Source organism: Gymnoscopelus braueri (genome assembly GCF_963280865.1).
Source record: "Gymnoscopelus braueri genome assembly, chromosome: 1".
NCBI classification, from domain to species: Eukaryota; Metazoa; Chordata; class Actinopteri; order Myctophiformes; family Myctophidae; genus Gymnoscopelus; species Gymnoscopelus braueri.
This window is the reverse complement of record NC_137603.1, coordinates 23,908,090-23,923,914: the sequence shown is the minus strand read 5'-3', so window position 1 is coordinate 23,923,914 and position 15,825 is coordinate 23,908,090. Positions and strand designations below refer to the sequence as shown.

Sequence of the window (15,825 nt, the reverse complement as noted above, 5' to 3'; positions counted from 1 at the left end):
CAATAGGAGACTCAGTAGCCTATCAAAGAGTATGGTCATCGAATTAGGATATTGGTTTAGGAATGTGACAGAAACAAAAACAAAATCAAAAACAAAATTCAAGGCTTCATGGGGTGTGTAATTGATAGAAAATATTTTTTTTTTGGGTGAACTAGCCTACTCCTTTAAACATTTCCCCCCCCTCCTTTAAAAAAACAACAACCTCTTAATTAGCTTAAGTAAATGATTTTGATTAGCAGATATTCTCCCACCACCATATATTGCCTTGCTGTGGACCTGGTTTTGTCACTGACCTACATTAGCCCACGTCTCTGAGATGCAAAAGAGAGACATGTGGATCGTGGGAAACACGGACCAGATCATAACCGTGTCCTCAAATAACTCCTGCACTCGGCTACACGCAAGCTCGCGTGCACGCTATCGTCTACGCTCATTCTATTGGCTAGAACCGCAGCGCTTGTTTCCCCGTTCACTTTCCAAGCTGACGTGGGTTGAATTCCGAGCGCCGCTCTCTCTCTCCTCTCCTCATTGATCTCACTGATCAGCCGTCCATTCATAAATCTGACTGATTGATCAGCCGTTCATCATGGCGGGTTACATCAGAGCTCTCACGTCCGTCTCCAGGACGGCTGTTACCGTTGCTGCGCTGTCTGAGAAGACCCCCGCTGCTGCTGTCGTCGGGGTGGTCTTCAGCCATCATCAGCATCTTCATCATCAAAGTCTCCTACTGCAGCAGAATAGACACTGTAAGTCTATCCAAACTCATCATCATCATCTCCACCTGACGTTATTACCGTCGCATATAAATTTGCTCCTTTCTCATTGTGCGTTATTAATGGTGATCTGACAATGCAACCGTAGCGGTGGCAGAATGAGCGCTCCATTATGTAATCTATCATAACAACAAGATATAATAACAATGTAATAACTGGTATATGCGATCATCATGGCTGTAAGAGAGACACTCTCGATCCACGACGTATGTGTGTGGAATCTGTGGTTGATGATGCACTGTCCTCTAAAGAGACCGCCCCCCCCCCACACACACCGTGGATCACCTCACACGACCCCGGGTTGCTTGTGGAAGATCACCGTTGCTATATCCTCGGATCAAGACTATTATAGACGTATTTTTTTCAATACATTTATTACCATATCTGTACAAATGTCAGGTTGAAGGGTATAGGCTTATTATAATCCCTAGACAAAATAGTAAGAGTGAGAGTAGCCTAATTCGCAGAGCTATTATTGGCATGTGACAGGCTGTAGCCCCCCAGCCAAGTATGGAGCAAGGGGCAGGTAATATAATGCCTGTTATCCAAATAATATTGCTATATAGCCTATACCCAAGGTCAGAATGCCTGCACATTAATGCTGCCTGCATGGTGCCACGTGATAACAACAATAATGTTAAAACAGTTGCAGACAATAAGATTACAACGTTTTTTTTTAAAGTTGCCTCCAGTGACACAAATGAGTTCAAATTCCGACCCTTGGTTGTAATTACCCTTTGGCCTATGGGAAGCAGGTTTATGGTGTTTTATTATACACATAACAAGCAAGCACACCATGGATGCATGGTCTTCACTCTCCCTAAATATGGCTGGCTGGGCTGCACCCTCAGCTTACCTCCTTATACTTCCCTAAACAGTGGTTCTCAACCTTTTCAGGCCACAAACCCCAAAATAAACATAATTATTTGAACTGTGGACCCCCCTCCCTGATAAGCACTTGGAATTGTAGGAGTTGAGGCATTACATCGGTTCCACAGATACATTTTGTGTCTACAAGCTCACAACGCAAGTACTGTAGATCGTCTATTTCCATATCTTTTGCCTTTTCCCTCCTCCTAGCTGGCTCCCAAACTGTGAAATGACCTCCCTCTCTGTCAGAACTGCAGACTCACTCTGCATCCTCCACCACAGTCTGAAACATAATCTCTTCAGTCTCTATCACACCCCCTAGCATTCATTTATTGTTATCCGTTTTCGATAGATAGTTATGGTATGTATTTTGTTATTTAGATACGGTAGACATGTACAATTTGCCTTTTCACAAAGGTTAAGAATGTTATTTAGATAGTTTAGAGTCTATCTAAATATCTAAATAAAGAAAATCTGTCTAAACTTTAGACAGATGCTAGATTTAATAGTAACTGGTGGAAAGTAACTAAATACTTTTACTCAAATACTGCTGGTAACTGGTGGAAAGTAACTAAACACTTTTACTCAAATACTGCACTTAAATACAATGTTAGGTACTTTTTTGTTTTTATTATCGCTAGGAAAATAATTGATAGTTGCATTGATGATCTTTTCCCAGTGATTGGCAGAGCAGATCTGTCACCATCATGACATTGTAGTTGACAATTAATTGTCGTACAAATAATTGCTTTTAGGCTTTGTAAACAGAAATTGATATGTCAAATATCTTAAATATACAAAGAAATGACTGACAATGACCTCTAATAATCAAAATAAATGGCCAATGTACTATGGCCTAAATAGGACATATTTAATCAATTCATATTTTAATAGTGGAAATAGCCAATCTACCAGCTCACAAATTGAACTTTAGATTTGCTATTACCGCTGTTTGAAAATGTATGAAAATGTTTGAACAGATTGATTAGATGAATGGAACCGATACACACGATTGGGCAAATAAACGTGATTATCTCAAATATTTGCGATTAAGCGATTATGTAATAATTGTGACAAGCCTATTGGCAGCCCACTTCCATGGCCCACAAAGAGGCCTTGTTGGTTCTCAATGCACTTGTCACCAAGTCCCTGCTTGATCCCCTCCAAGAGTTCAAAACTTTTACTCCCTAGCCGAGTGGATCAGATATAAATTTTGGGTGTTAGATATATTATTTGATAAATCAAACTTGATACAATGTTTGGTGAGATAATTCTATTATCTCATGTTGGATTTCAAAGTGATCCCAATCCAGTGTTTTGGGTTTGAACTACCCCTAAAAAAGAAAATAATAATAATAAAAATGATCCAATCTTGGGCCCTGGGTCACGGCCAGTTTAGTCTCCAAAGGGGGTCTTGTGGGGTGTCATGGGACTCAGCTCGGGGCCACTCATCGACCCATTTCCATTCTTTAAAATGATAAAAGTGTCTCACCTGGTAAGAGCACATACCACATACATAAGGCTATAAATTGTTAAATCTTTTGCAGATGCCACAAAGCGCATCAAGGTGGCTCAGCCAGTGGTGGAGATGGACGGAGATGAGATGACCCGCATCATATGGGAGTTCATCAAAGAGAAGGTAGTTCATTACTCTAATTAATTAATTAATTATTGTCACTGGTATGTGTCACGTGTAGGGGGAAAACATCCCACACAAAAATATGGAGATACAAGCTTTCTGCCAGGACAGCGATGATATATAACTATGAACCACTTAAGCAATTCAGAGCTTGTAGGACTACTATTTTGTAGATCTGCTATTTACAGAAATCTTTGAAAATGTTTGACAATTTTTGAAAATGTACATGAAGTAGGCCTACATACACACAAGATACCACCAAACACACACATATGTACTGGTTTTGTATTTGAACAGCTCATCCTGTCCAACGTTGATGTGGAGTTGAAGTATTTTGACCTGGGTCTGCCGTACAGAGACCAGACAGATGACCAGGTCACCATCGACTCTGCACTGGCCACCAAGAAATACAACGTGGCTGTGAAGTGTGCCACCATCACACCTGACGAGGACAGAGTGGAGGGTATCACCTTTAAATGACTAAATCTTCATAAAGCTTAATAAATTAACAAAGCTTCATTTATGGTCCACTGCATTACGGTGCTGCGTACTAAAAATCTGTTCTTTTTGGCAAGTGACACCACTGTACTACGGACATTGAATTGTATGAATTAGGCTTGAGGTGCCTTTCACAGCTACTCTGCATCCCTTGTAATATCCTACACACACACACACACACACACACACACACACACACACACACACACACACACACACACACACACATAAAGACGCACATATCGTTGCTGTCGGGTAGAAACCTCGTATGTCCAAAACCGTTACTTTTCAGGAAATGGAAAAAGCAATGATATATCATATATCCTCAGAGTTCAAGTTGAAGAAGATGTGGAAAAGTCCTAACGGAACCATCAGAAACATCCTGGGCGGCACCGTGTTCCGCGAGCCAATCACCTGCAAGAACATTCCCCGTCTCGTCCCTGGTTGGACGCAGCCTATAACTATTGGCAGACATGCCTTCGGAGATCAGGTAGGCACGTGAAATAGATGTTGTTTTCTCTAATGTTTTCCAAAAACGTATAGGAATGATTTGTTTTAAAGAAGCGTCTTTGTTCATCTGTCCACCATCACAGTACCGGGCCACAGACTTCGTTGTCAGCCAGCCCGGCAAGTTCAAGATGATTTTCAGCCCGTCTGACGGAAGCAAAGCCACAGAGTGGGAGGTGTACGACTTCCCCGCTGGAGGCTGTGGGATGGGCATGTACAACACAGATGAGGTGAGAACCACAGTGAAAGGCTTCAAGTATATCACTGTGTAATATGTTTTGGTTAATACAGTAGTTCTATGTTCCCATAGCAATCATTGCTGTAGCATAGTGTTTGTTCAGACAATGTGTTTGTTCAATTTGTACCAATTTCATCCAATCAGTAGAGAGAACCCATACAGGACACATGATAAACCAGTGAAATTGACAGTGATGATACAAAACAATTAGCTGACAAAATTGGAACTGTAACACCAGCTGACAAATGTTGGTTTGTTAAAGAGCTGTAGATCTGCTATTTTTGGTGTAGACAGCATCGTACGACTAAGTAAAAGTCACGCTTCAGGCATGTGAGTTATTCAGTAACTCACGATTCGTTTTCTCTCCAGTCTGCTGTGCGCTGAGAAAGGTGTTGTGGTAAATTATGATATGAAAGCGCAGGGAGAGGTGTGCATAAGATTAAGTCATTCTTACATTTCTCCGTTTTATCAAGTGATTACAATAATGTAAACACACAAAGGAAAAAACAAGTTAAAACATTTCCTTTATTCATGCTAATGTTTTTGCCAGACCCAGGGGGTCGGCCTACAGGAGGCTTTGTCTGTCGGTCGGTCGGTCGGTCGGTCTGTCGTTCTGTCCCTCTTTTCCTCCCCAGCCATTCAGGATTCAGATTTCAACCACCAGGGGCAACAGAGCAGTAACATGGCTTTTTTTGTAGTTGATTGCATTAAATTCATTTAAAACTTATTGCTGTTGTCCGCTGGATTACTTTTAGGCAATTTTGTTGTTCTACATAACTTATTTCAGAGGTTTATTACTACACAAGCAGCATAGTAAATTACCTAAACTTATGAAATGCTGGATTCAAAGCCCTTCTGCCCATATTCTGTGCAATGACTGACAAGGGACAGGTGAATGTAATCTGACTGGAAGGTTTGCTGGTCTAGCCTATACACAAATGTACAACCAAATACCCCTATACACAAAATGCTACACACACACAACATGCCTACAATTATTTATACTTTTAACTTATAAAGTGGTTTGTAGGTGTGTTGCCTACTAGGAATTTGTTCCTTCTGGGTCTGGCAGAACCAGGTCTCCTGGTCTTGTTAGTATTGATCAATTCAAAGTGACTGAAAGAATAACAAGTTAAAGGAAGACAAAATTTGCCTCAACTTCACTTGATTTACCTCAACATGAAATGACATGACACGTTGACATGACATGACATGACACAATTGGCTTCTTCCGTTCTAAGTAAACATTACATGTGTGTGGTTGTGTTCCAACAGTCCATCAGTGGGTTCGCTCACAGCTGCTTCCAGTATGCCATCCAGAAACGCTGGCCTCTCTACTTGAGCACCAAGAACACCATCCTGAAGGCTTACGATGGACGCTTTAAAGACATCTTTGAGGACATCTTCCAGAAGTAAGATGCTGGACACGTCACACATCCGCTTCATATGCGTTGTAACCAACACAAGCTGAGACTTCAGACGTGTCAATTTCCCATGCTGTCATGTGGGGTTGTGGGCAGTGCTGGTCAGTAGTTAATTTGTATGTTGGAGTGCTGGCTCACTGACAGAAAAATGGCTGCCAATTGGTGTCAACCATGGGGCGTCTTTCCTATTGGTTGATACCCGGTCAAAGTTCACCAATATTGAACTCCAAGTTCACACACGTACTTCACACCATAGATATAGAAACCTAGATACAACATTGGCCGCTGCAGTTTGTTGGAGCGACCTGCATCGCGGCCGCCATTTTAGAGGGGGCACGCTGCCACTCAAAGTGACTACTGGCCAATCACAGCGCGTCTAACTGACTAGTTGCTGCGTGGCTGCCTCTTAAAAGGTTAAGGGCTGGGTTACGAAAAGACCCGCCCCCACCTGCCTCTGATTGGCCTACCGAACGTCCCCTTCTGTGACGCACGCAACGAGACGCTCCACCCCTTTGTTCCCATTATAATCGAAGTGAAAGGGGAAGCTGATGCCGAGACGTCTATAGCGCATGTGTGACCGTGCCTTAATACATACAATGGGATACTAGTTTGTACTGGGATTTTATTGTTTTATCGCCACAGATATTATATTGTGTTCATCACTGTTGGAAATGATCAATGCATCATCACAAAAGGGGCACTGTCTCTCCAATTTTACTAGTGGAGTTAATTTGATGTCTGTCTCGACCCCATGTGTCTTTACTATCTACAGGTGGCAAATACTTGTATTATTGTCATGTGTTCCACAGGAACTACAAGCCACAGTTTGACAAGCTGAAGATCTGGTATGAACACAGACTCATTGATGACATGGTGGCCCAGGTGTTGAAGTCTTCAGGAGCCTTCGTCTGGGCCTGCAAGAACTATGATGGAGATGTGCAGTCTGATATTCTGGCTCAGGGTGAGGATGCTTTCACCTGATTTATAGTTCATCGTAAGACATGTCCCAGGCTGAAAATGGCTGATCTACAAGCTCATTACGTGTCACTCACGATGCAACGCAATAGCCAAATCCCAATACTCAAACTTTCCCCCTTGCGTCCTCCACTCGCATCGTTTCTTCGCACCTTAGCCCCGCCTCCGAGCGAGGAGACAATTAGGAGAGGCAAGGACGGAGGAATCTATCGGGTACGCTTTAAGGAATGGGAGCGCTCCTCGCTCAGTCAGCATAATTTTGAAGCGACAGAAATTACTTGTCAAACAGCTGGATCGCTGGACCACTCCAGGGCCCGGAGGGTTGCCATGTGGAGGAGGAGAATTTATACTGTACGTCACACTTGATGTATCCTCCCTGATCCTCGCTCCAAGTGGATTGGGGAGCCTCCTCTCTCCTCATTCTCGGCTCCTCCGAAAGCAAATTAAGCTTAGGAACGTGAACGATTCCCCCCCCCCCCCCGGAGGTCGGAGAACGGAGTAGGTGAGGAGGCAAAAATGTGAGTTCATGAGTGAGTGGGGTTTGGCAATTGCGAGCTTGTAGAGCAAGACACCTAAGGAATTGTGTCATTAATTATGAATGTTGACAATACAATGTTTTAAAATCTGCTCAGTCTTTAAGTGCTACATTGAGTTCATTTTTTAAACTTGTACAGAAGTAATGTTCAATGTTTTATTACTGATCAAAGTCCATGTTGTAGTTACTTGTGATTAAAGTGCACACATAAAGGTGCTACCCCCTACACGTGACACACACACACACACACACACACACACACACACACACACACACACACACACACACACACACACACACACACACACACACACACACACACACACACACACACACACACACACACACACACACACACACACACACACACACACACACACACACACACACACAGTACATACTATATCCTGTATATGTACAGTATGTACAGTGTATATACAGTCTAAATAATATAGTCTATATATATATATATATATATACATACATACATACAGTATATGGTTCTTCCCTGTAGTCTTTGGTGCTTCTTATGGTGCTTCCCTGTCTTCTATGGTGCTTCCTATGGTGCCTCCCTCTCATCTATGGTGCTTCCCTGTCTTCTATGGTGTTTCATGTTTGTACCTGTACATACGATTTAGTGTGTATTTTGTTTCTGTAAATGGCGTGCATGTCTGTAGGTTTTGGCTCCCTGGGTCTCATGACATCAGTGCTGGTTTGTCCCGATGGCAAAACCATCGAGGCAGAGGCTGCCCACGGCACGGTGACCAGACACTATCGCGAACACCAGAAGGTACACTGCTACACATTGGGCCACTAGGGTTGGTGGTTAACGAGACCTTAGATATGTCTCACCAAGACAAAATTACATTTTGCACTGGCACTCATAATAATAATTCTTTATTTTTCTCTGTATTCTAGGGCAGACCCACCAGTACTAATCCCATCGCCAGCATCTTTGCGTGGACCAGGGGTCTGGAGCACAGAGGCAAACTGGATGGAAACCCTGATCTGATTAAGTAATACAATGATAATTGAAGGGATAATTAAGTGTTTTTTATCTTCTATCTAGTTTATCTTTCTATCTGCTACAATAATTAATATTCCATGTCCTGCAGGTTCGCTCAGACATTGGAGCAGGTGTGTGTGCAGACGGTGGAGAGCGGTGTGATGACTAAAGATCTGGCAGGGTGCATCCACGGCTTGGCCAAGTGAGTTTCTAGACTTTTGTTAACACGACACTTACTGTATGTACCAGTTGTTCTCAAACACTTTCATGTCAATGACCCCCACATTGAGATGTATTTGGCAGCAGACTCCCATCTGAAATGATCTGATCTTTAAATTCAGATATTTTTAAATAGCCAAAGTAAAAATGTGAGAACCACTGTAATATATCAACTGGTTGTACCAGATTACAGCACGTATGCGTCTGCAAGAAAGATTATCTTCTTGTGTTGACACAGTTGATATTTGAATGAGTTTTCCTGAAATGTGGAATAATCTTTAAGAGTACATTTTGCTGAATGTTTGCCCCAGAATAGGGACACTAGTGTTCAAGTGGTTAAAAGAAGTGTAAGTGATATTTATTATTCGTTAAAATAAGTGTTAAATAGATATTCTGAGTAACAGGGGTCTACCCGTCTCTCCAGCTCTTTCAGGTCAAGATAAAAATGTTTTCACAATCAGGAGAGAGAACTAAAAGTTATAGCATAAACAAGTAAAATGGGATGTGATGACACAAGAAATTAGCAGATGAAATTGGAACTGGAACAAAAGCTGAAAATGATCTCTCCTGATTGGATAAAATTGAAAATATCCCAAACTGAAAATATGTTTCCCTTTATTAAGAGCTGGAGAGACACGGAGCCCTGTTACTAAACTCTCGCTCTAACTACTGTATGCAATGATTACTATCGGAATATAGACTTTATTTTTAAGAGATATATAAATATACTGTATATATAGCAACTTCATACTAAAAATTCATAATATTCTAATTAATTCTAAATACAAATGAGGCCATATAGGGAAATGTAGGAACTGTTATTTGTTTGGTCGCTCCCAGACAACCTTCAACGATGTCTTCCCATAAAGAAATATAGAACGTGATTGCACATTAGTTAGTAGTGATGTGCGGGTCGGGTTTTTTCATGACCCGCCCCGCCCCAACCCGCGACGGAACGCGACCCGCCTCAACCCGCCCCGCGAACCCATATATAAATCTATGGCTCAACCCGCCCCGCGACCCGCGGTGGGAATATATATATATATTATATAGCACTCTTTTAAGTACCCAAAGTCCCTTTAAATGTCTACAGTAGCACAACATTGTCATGGGCTGAATAAACAAGCATGTTGGTCAAAATAGGGTTTTTTTTTTTTTTTTTCGTGGAGAGCGGCTGACCCGCTCACCCTCAGCCCGCATAATTGCCTCTGAAATCCTGACTCGACCCACCCGCGCCGCGGGTTGACCCGCGGGTCCCGCGGGTTACGGGTCGACCCGCTCATCACTATTAGTTAGTCTTTAATCTCTCAAGAACAGATTCTGCTCAGATAGTACAAACAGCAGAGGGCGCTGTTTTTCCTTCTCATTTGGTTCTGGGTTCCCAGATTGGTTAGTCTTTGACACTAATAAACTGCTCTGACATTGCAGCTGCAAGCTGAATGAACATTACGTCAACACTGCAGACTTCCTGGATGCTATCAAGACCAACCTGGACAAAGCTCTGGGCAAGTGAGGAACCAGTTCACAGTTTAGATTCAATCATCATATCATACTGTAGACACCAATAACTATCACTCTAACTACTCATCATGTTGCACATCGCCCATACACGGTGCAGATACAAGTCAGTAGTTTTTATTTCCATTTTTAGTGTTCTAGTTTGTATGAAGGTTTTTACATGGATAGAATTAAACCACTGTTGGGCAGAAACCTTGAATCTCCATTTTGTTCTTATTTGTATTTATTTTATTATCTTCTTTTTATTATCTTTTTTTTTTTTTTTTTTACGGTTGCCAATGGTACCTCACTGCCTGTATTAATAATGTATTAATTCATATAAAAGTGATGTTTAATATTAAGTTAAGGAAGTGGCAAGTAATCTTGCCCATTTCGCTGAAGTCAATTTCAGTAAGAAATAATGTGTATACAATCAATGATGCTATATAAAGCAATGCTGTTTTGCAGATAACAAATAATTAAATCTAACCAATAATCCATAATAATGCAATAATTACCGTTGTTCCTTCAACTATGTAGTGATTCATATGCACAGAAACATATGAACCACAAAATAATACGAAGCCAAGACCCTTCATAAGCTTTAGATAATCAATAGTTCTATACTTAAAGAGCGAGGTTTTTTGTATTGTAATTTAAGAATTGTGCACAGCAGCGATTCCCAACCTGTCGGCTGCGGCCCACCGGTGGGCCGTGAGGATATTGCAAGTGGGCCACCAAACAATTGGCAAAACACGAAGATTTGATTGATAATATAACAAAAACAAAAAATTATAAAAGTAATTTCCATCGTAATACCAATAAACAGGTACACGTTATTGCCATTGATTCAAGCTTGAACACAATCAATTGATTGATCATTAGAAGAAATAAACATGCTCTGAACAGAAAAGGTTGGGAACCGCTGGTGTACAGGGTTGATAACTTTTGTATGGCCTGTTGTCTCTGACATTTTGCTTAAAACTGTAATTGATACATTTCATATTGTGAATTGTGCAATATTGTGTGAAATATCTTGGAAACAAGACCGCAAGGACTTTTTTGGTGTTATCCTTTTAGCAAGTGTTTGACTGTAGGCCTATGTTGCTGTTTGCATTTCTGTCTAAATCAATCAATGCACACATCAATCATCTATGATGTGGGCAAATTTAATAAAGTCAAAGATACCTACTTGTCAAAAGATTGTACTGTTTTGCAATAGTCCCATGGGTGCTTCCCACTCTTGAGTACATACTGTGCTGTATGTAACTAAGACATAAAAATAAAGATCTTGTATGGGTGCTCCACTCGAAATGCATTGATTTCATGTCATATACAGGTGCTATGTTAATAAGGTAGACATTGGCTGCATGCTACATACTAATCATCAGTATGCTATTGCTAACATATTGTATACAATAGTATATTTCATTTCAGACATACAAATGAGACCACATATTAGGAAAGTACCCCATCTTGTGACAGAGCAGAGGTACTACAATTACATGTTCCTGTTGTTAAATGTTGTTTATTGTCTCCACCAGGCCAGACAGCCGAAGGCCGGATACTATCTGTACCCATATCTCTGAGTCTGTAGTCATGCAATCTGGGAACCCAGAGCCAGTGAGAATGAAAAACAGCGCCCTCTGCTGTTTGTACTATCTCTCACTGGCTCTGGGACAATGGTGACGTAGCACCCGTGCGCAAAGGAAACCGGGGGGTTTGGTCTGCCTTCAGCTTTCACTTCCGGTGGTGCCACTATGTTTTCATTCCCACTAACAATATTTCTACACGGAACACTAACACCACTTCTCCCAGAGATCATGGATCGTTTTGGTTATAAGCCCACTTGTTTCTATGATGAAAGAGTAAGTTAAAATGTGAATATCTTTCCATGGTTTTGTCTGCTCCGCGGACGCTATTGTTAAATTAGTTTGGGTTTGTTTCGAGGGGGAAAGATCGACGGACACGTGAATCCCGCCCACTACATTTGATTGGGTAAAGCGCGGCCTGCTTCCTGATCTGAAGGCACGCCCACTTGTAGCCCAGTGCGTACATGTTATGACGAGCCTTCACGACAGATTCCAACGCAGAGCAGAATCTGTTCTTGAGAGATTAGTAGTCATGTGATCAAGATGTATCCGTCAGATTATTCGGATTCCTTTCCGATTGACTACGATTGGTTTTAAAAAGTTGAGGGAGGGGCCTGTTTTCACGAAACGCCACAACGAACGTAGTAGGCCAAGAAAAAACATCCACCTAATTTTCTTTCAAATCACTCTGTGATAGCGCGCATGAAGCAGATTTCTGCAAAACACGCAGCAGCCGATTGCTGTGAAACTTTGCACACACACTCAGAGTAGTAGTAGGCCAAGGAAGAACTGCCACCCCACATCGTCTTCATGGTGGCACTACAACAGCCCACGCATTCAGTATCATGTCAGTTGTTGCGTTCCAGTTCAAACATGTTGTGGTCCACTTCAAAGATGTATCCACTTAAAAAAAATTGTGTTCATGTCGCGTTCCACTTAAAAATGTTGCGTTCCACTTCAAAAACTGTTGCATTCCAGTTTAAAGCTGTATCGTTCCATGAAAAAAAAATATGCATGTTATGTTCCACTTCAAAGAAGATGTATTGTTTAAATCCTCTTGAGCTAAGTATTTAATTGACACAAACTTTTTTCACTCTACTGTATCAGGCTAAAAAACTATCAGGCTAAGCTAAAATATCCTTCACATCACATCTACCATGCTTCCATAGCATGATAGAAGGTCCCTAGTTTGAATCGTCTAATTTGAACATTTTCACATCTTAATCCTATCCAGGCTAAGGAAGTACAAGTTTGTCTCACAAACTTCTTCCAAGTCTCAGTGCTGCATAAGGTGGTGTCCTAGAAACGCAAAGTCCCTGGTTCAAGTCCACCTTTTGAATCATCTGTTTTTTTTGGCGGATTTTGTTAGTTTCTTTTTGGTTTTTGGTTACTTTATTTCGGTTTTAGGGTTAGGGTTAGGTCAGGGACCGGGTTATTGTTAGTTCTTATTTTTGCCTGATTTTACTGATTTATTATCAAAAAAAATATTATTTTAACATTTATTTTTATTATTCTAAATGACTTAGGGGGGTCCAATCTGAAGTAAGGGGGGGGGGGATCCCCCCCATCCCCCCGGGATTTCCGCGACTATTAGAGTAAGTATAGTCACAAGAATCATCTGTACCTATAGCATGGGAGAAAAGTCAGTGCTTTGTTAACAGAAGAATGATTCAAATACAACAATGTTTTTCAAGTTTGTATCTGGCTCTAATCTTGAATTGAAAAGCGTGCATAAGAACTGAAGTGTGAACCACTGTGGGACAGTGGTATGGTACATGCCACACACACGCATGAAATAACAGATCTACAAGCTCACAACATGTGTTCGTGTTGTGATTTCATAGTTCTCTAAATCCTATGGAGCCAAGTATTTAATTGTCACAAATATCTTCAATGCCTCTGTGGTGCAGGCGATGAATCACTGTTTCATAAACTCAAGGTTGTTGGTATCAGGCTAAGTATTACATTATAAACAGTTAGGAACATGAATGCATGTTTTCTCTGCATGTTCTCCACCAGGCCGAAGGTGTGGCCGAGACTATGTCTTCGCCCCTGTCCGTCCATCCTTGTGTCCGTGTTTCCGTCCATCCGTCCGTCTAACTGTGGCCAGCTAATCTCCGGCACCGTTAGACCGATCGGCATGAAACTGTCCACGCACACTCCCTGAAGGCCAGAACAGAACCTCTGCCCCAAATTGGCCTGTTATAATGCCACCAGTAGGCCGATTTTTGCAGAACTTTGCTGGCCTACAATAAGCTACCTGGCCTAGCGGAGACCTGTGCTCTGAGGAGCACATTTTTCTAGTTAGACATATTGTCGGTTTAAACAAAATGACTACATTCTACATGTGTCTAATGAAGCAAGGTAGGTGAGCAGGTATGGTTGCTGTCCGCCATGTCAATTCTGGTAGATGTTGTTGTCACAGCTACTGCATTATAGTGGGACATTCAGCAGCGTAGAATCCAGTCCACTGTTGCATGCCTAACCCTAACCTCGTGTCACCAGGCTTTCCACCACGGACGAAAGCCCATGCTGGGCAAGACCTAAGTTGGTTGAGTGTCTAAACAGAAGTATCGGAATTTGGCGGAAGTACCGCCCAAGGAAATTATGTTGACGCTTTACAAATCTGTTCACATTCTCTGTGAATGAAACAAGTGTTGTGATTGGTCGAAAAATATAGTTCATGGGGCAAATACGTACGACAGAAGTTAAAGGTAAACATTCACACCTGGACTGAATCCAAAATAATTGGACTCTGAGCTGGGTGTGACTGCACACTTGTTATGTATTGATCTAATACAGGTTACGTACCATAAGCAGGACGTCTCTCCACAATTCAAATTGTTACAAATGTCAGACATGTTATAATAACTACAGGCTCCACTTGCGGCTTGCCAGAAAGGCCCGCCTTTAAGGTCTCACCGTGGGTTGTTGCGCTTCTTCCTCACGGAAGACACAGGCTTCCATACTGCTCCCGGGTGCTGTCTACATTCCGGCTGTCAACTGTCTCTCCGGTGGTCACCAGACTGTTCCTGGTTGTCACGTAGTCTATTCCTATGAGCCACTATAAATAAAAATGTTCCTTACCAACCTACAAGTGTAAAAGAAGAACAAATGTTACGCTGTGCATATATTACAGTACAGTACAATATAGTACAGTACACATTATCAGTTGCAGACCAAAGGCTCTGCAGTGGCCATGAAGCCTCTCTTGTGATTTCATATTTGACCACCAGATGGCAACATTGTTATAAGACACTGGCAAAAAGCTTACATAGTTCAACTTAGATCAGATGGATTCATGAATATAATAAACTGTTGATGTGTAAAATGTAGTTTTATTATTATTAGTAGTAGTACAATTTGTAAAGTAAGTTTAGGTTTTAAACTTCAAAATGTTCTGATATAGTATCAGACTTGCATTCATACTCTACCATACAGACTGGTTACAATAACGTTTTTTTTCCCCATTTATTTCCAGATTATAGCTTTATGCTCCATTTTATACTTCATTGGTGGTGTCGCTGATGAAAAAAGCTCATGTGTTGTGTTGCACCGTAGATTGGCTATTTTTGCAGGTTTAAAGTGGTTAAGTGCCCAAAGCAGCAGGGTAAGTGTGTATGTGTATGTCAGTAGAAATACTTTTTGGTTGAAACTGAAAATGATCTTGAATATGATCCAAGTCCTCCATCTAAAATCCCAGCCAAAGAAACTTTTGTACGTCAATAAATAAAGCTTCCAAGAGCCAATGAATATTGCAGAGGCCGTGGCTTTTCACAAAAAAGGTAAATAACACGAATGCTTTCTCATAAAACCACAAAACCTTGTATGCTTATCAGCTGATAGGCAGAGGCTTGACCTCCATTATTGACCTATGAAAACAAAATGGGGGTGCAAGATAGCTAATTCAACATTTGAGGCCTAATGGCCATGCCAGTTTCTTTCTCAAACTCCTTGCAGTGGTATTAAGGCAAGCTTATATGGTCACCGATTGACCGCATTCTGTGGCTATGGCCTATTGCCCACATTGCTTGGCCACCGCTGCTTCTTGC

The 15,825-nt window shown here is 41.5% G+C and overlaps 1 protein-coding gene across 1 annotated transcript; it reads left to right on the top strand.

Annotated features, from left to right (window-relative positions):
• The first annotated feature begins 578 nt into the window (after nt 1–578).
• On the top strand, nt 579–10,394 carry LOC308086501 (isocitrate dehydrogenase [NADP], mitochondrial). The gene is made up of 11 exons (XM_080430055.1): nt 579–746; nt 3,191–3,282; nt 3,580–3,745; nt 4,110–4,270; nt 4,374–4,517; nt 5,801–5,937; nt 6,759–6,910; nt 8,137–8,249; nt 8,378–8,475; nt 8,575–8,667; nt 10,113–10,394. The coding sequence occupies exons 1-11, from the start codon at nt 587–589 to the stop codon at nt 10,195–10,197; spliced, it is 1,401 nt and encodes a 466-aa protein (XP_080286181.1). The 5' UTR covers nt 579–586; the 3' UTR covers nt 10,198–10,394.
• Nucleotides 10,395–15,825: the final 5,431 nt, after the last annotated feature.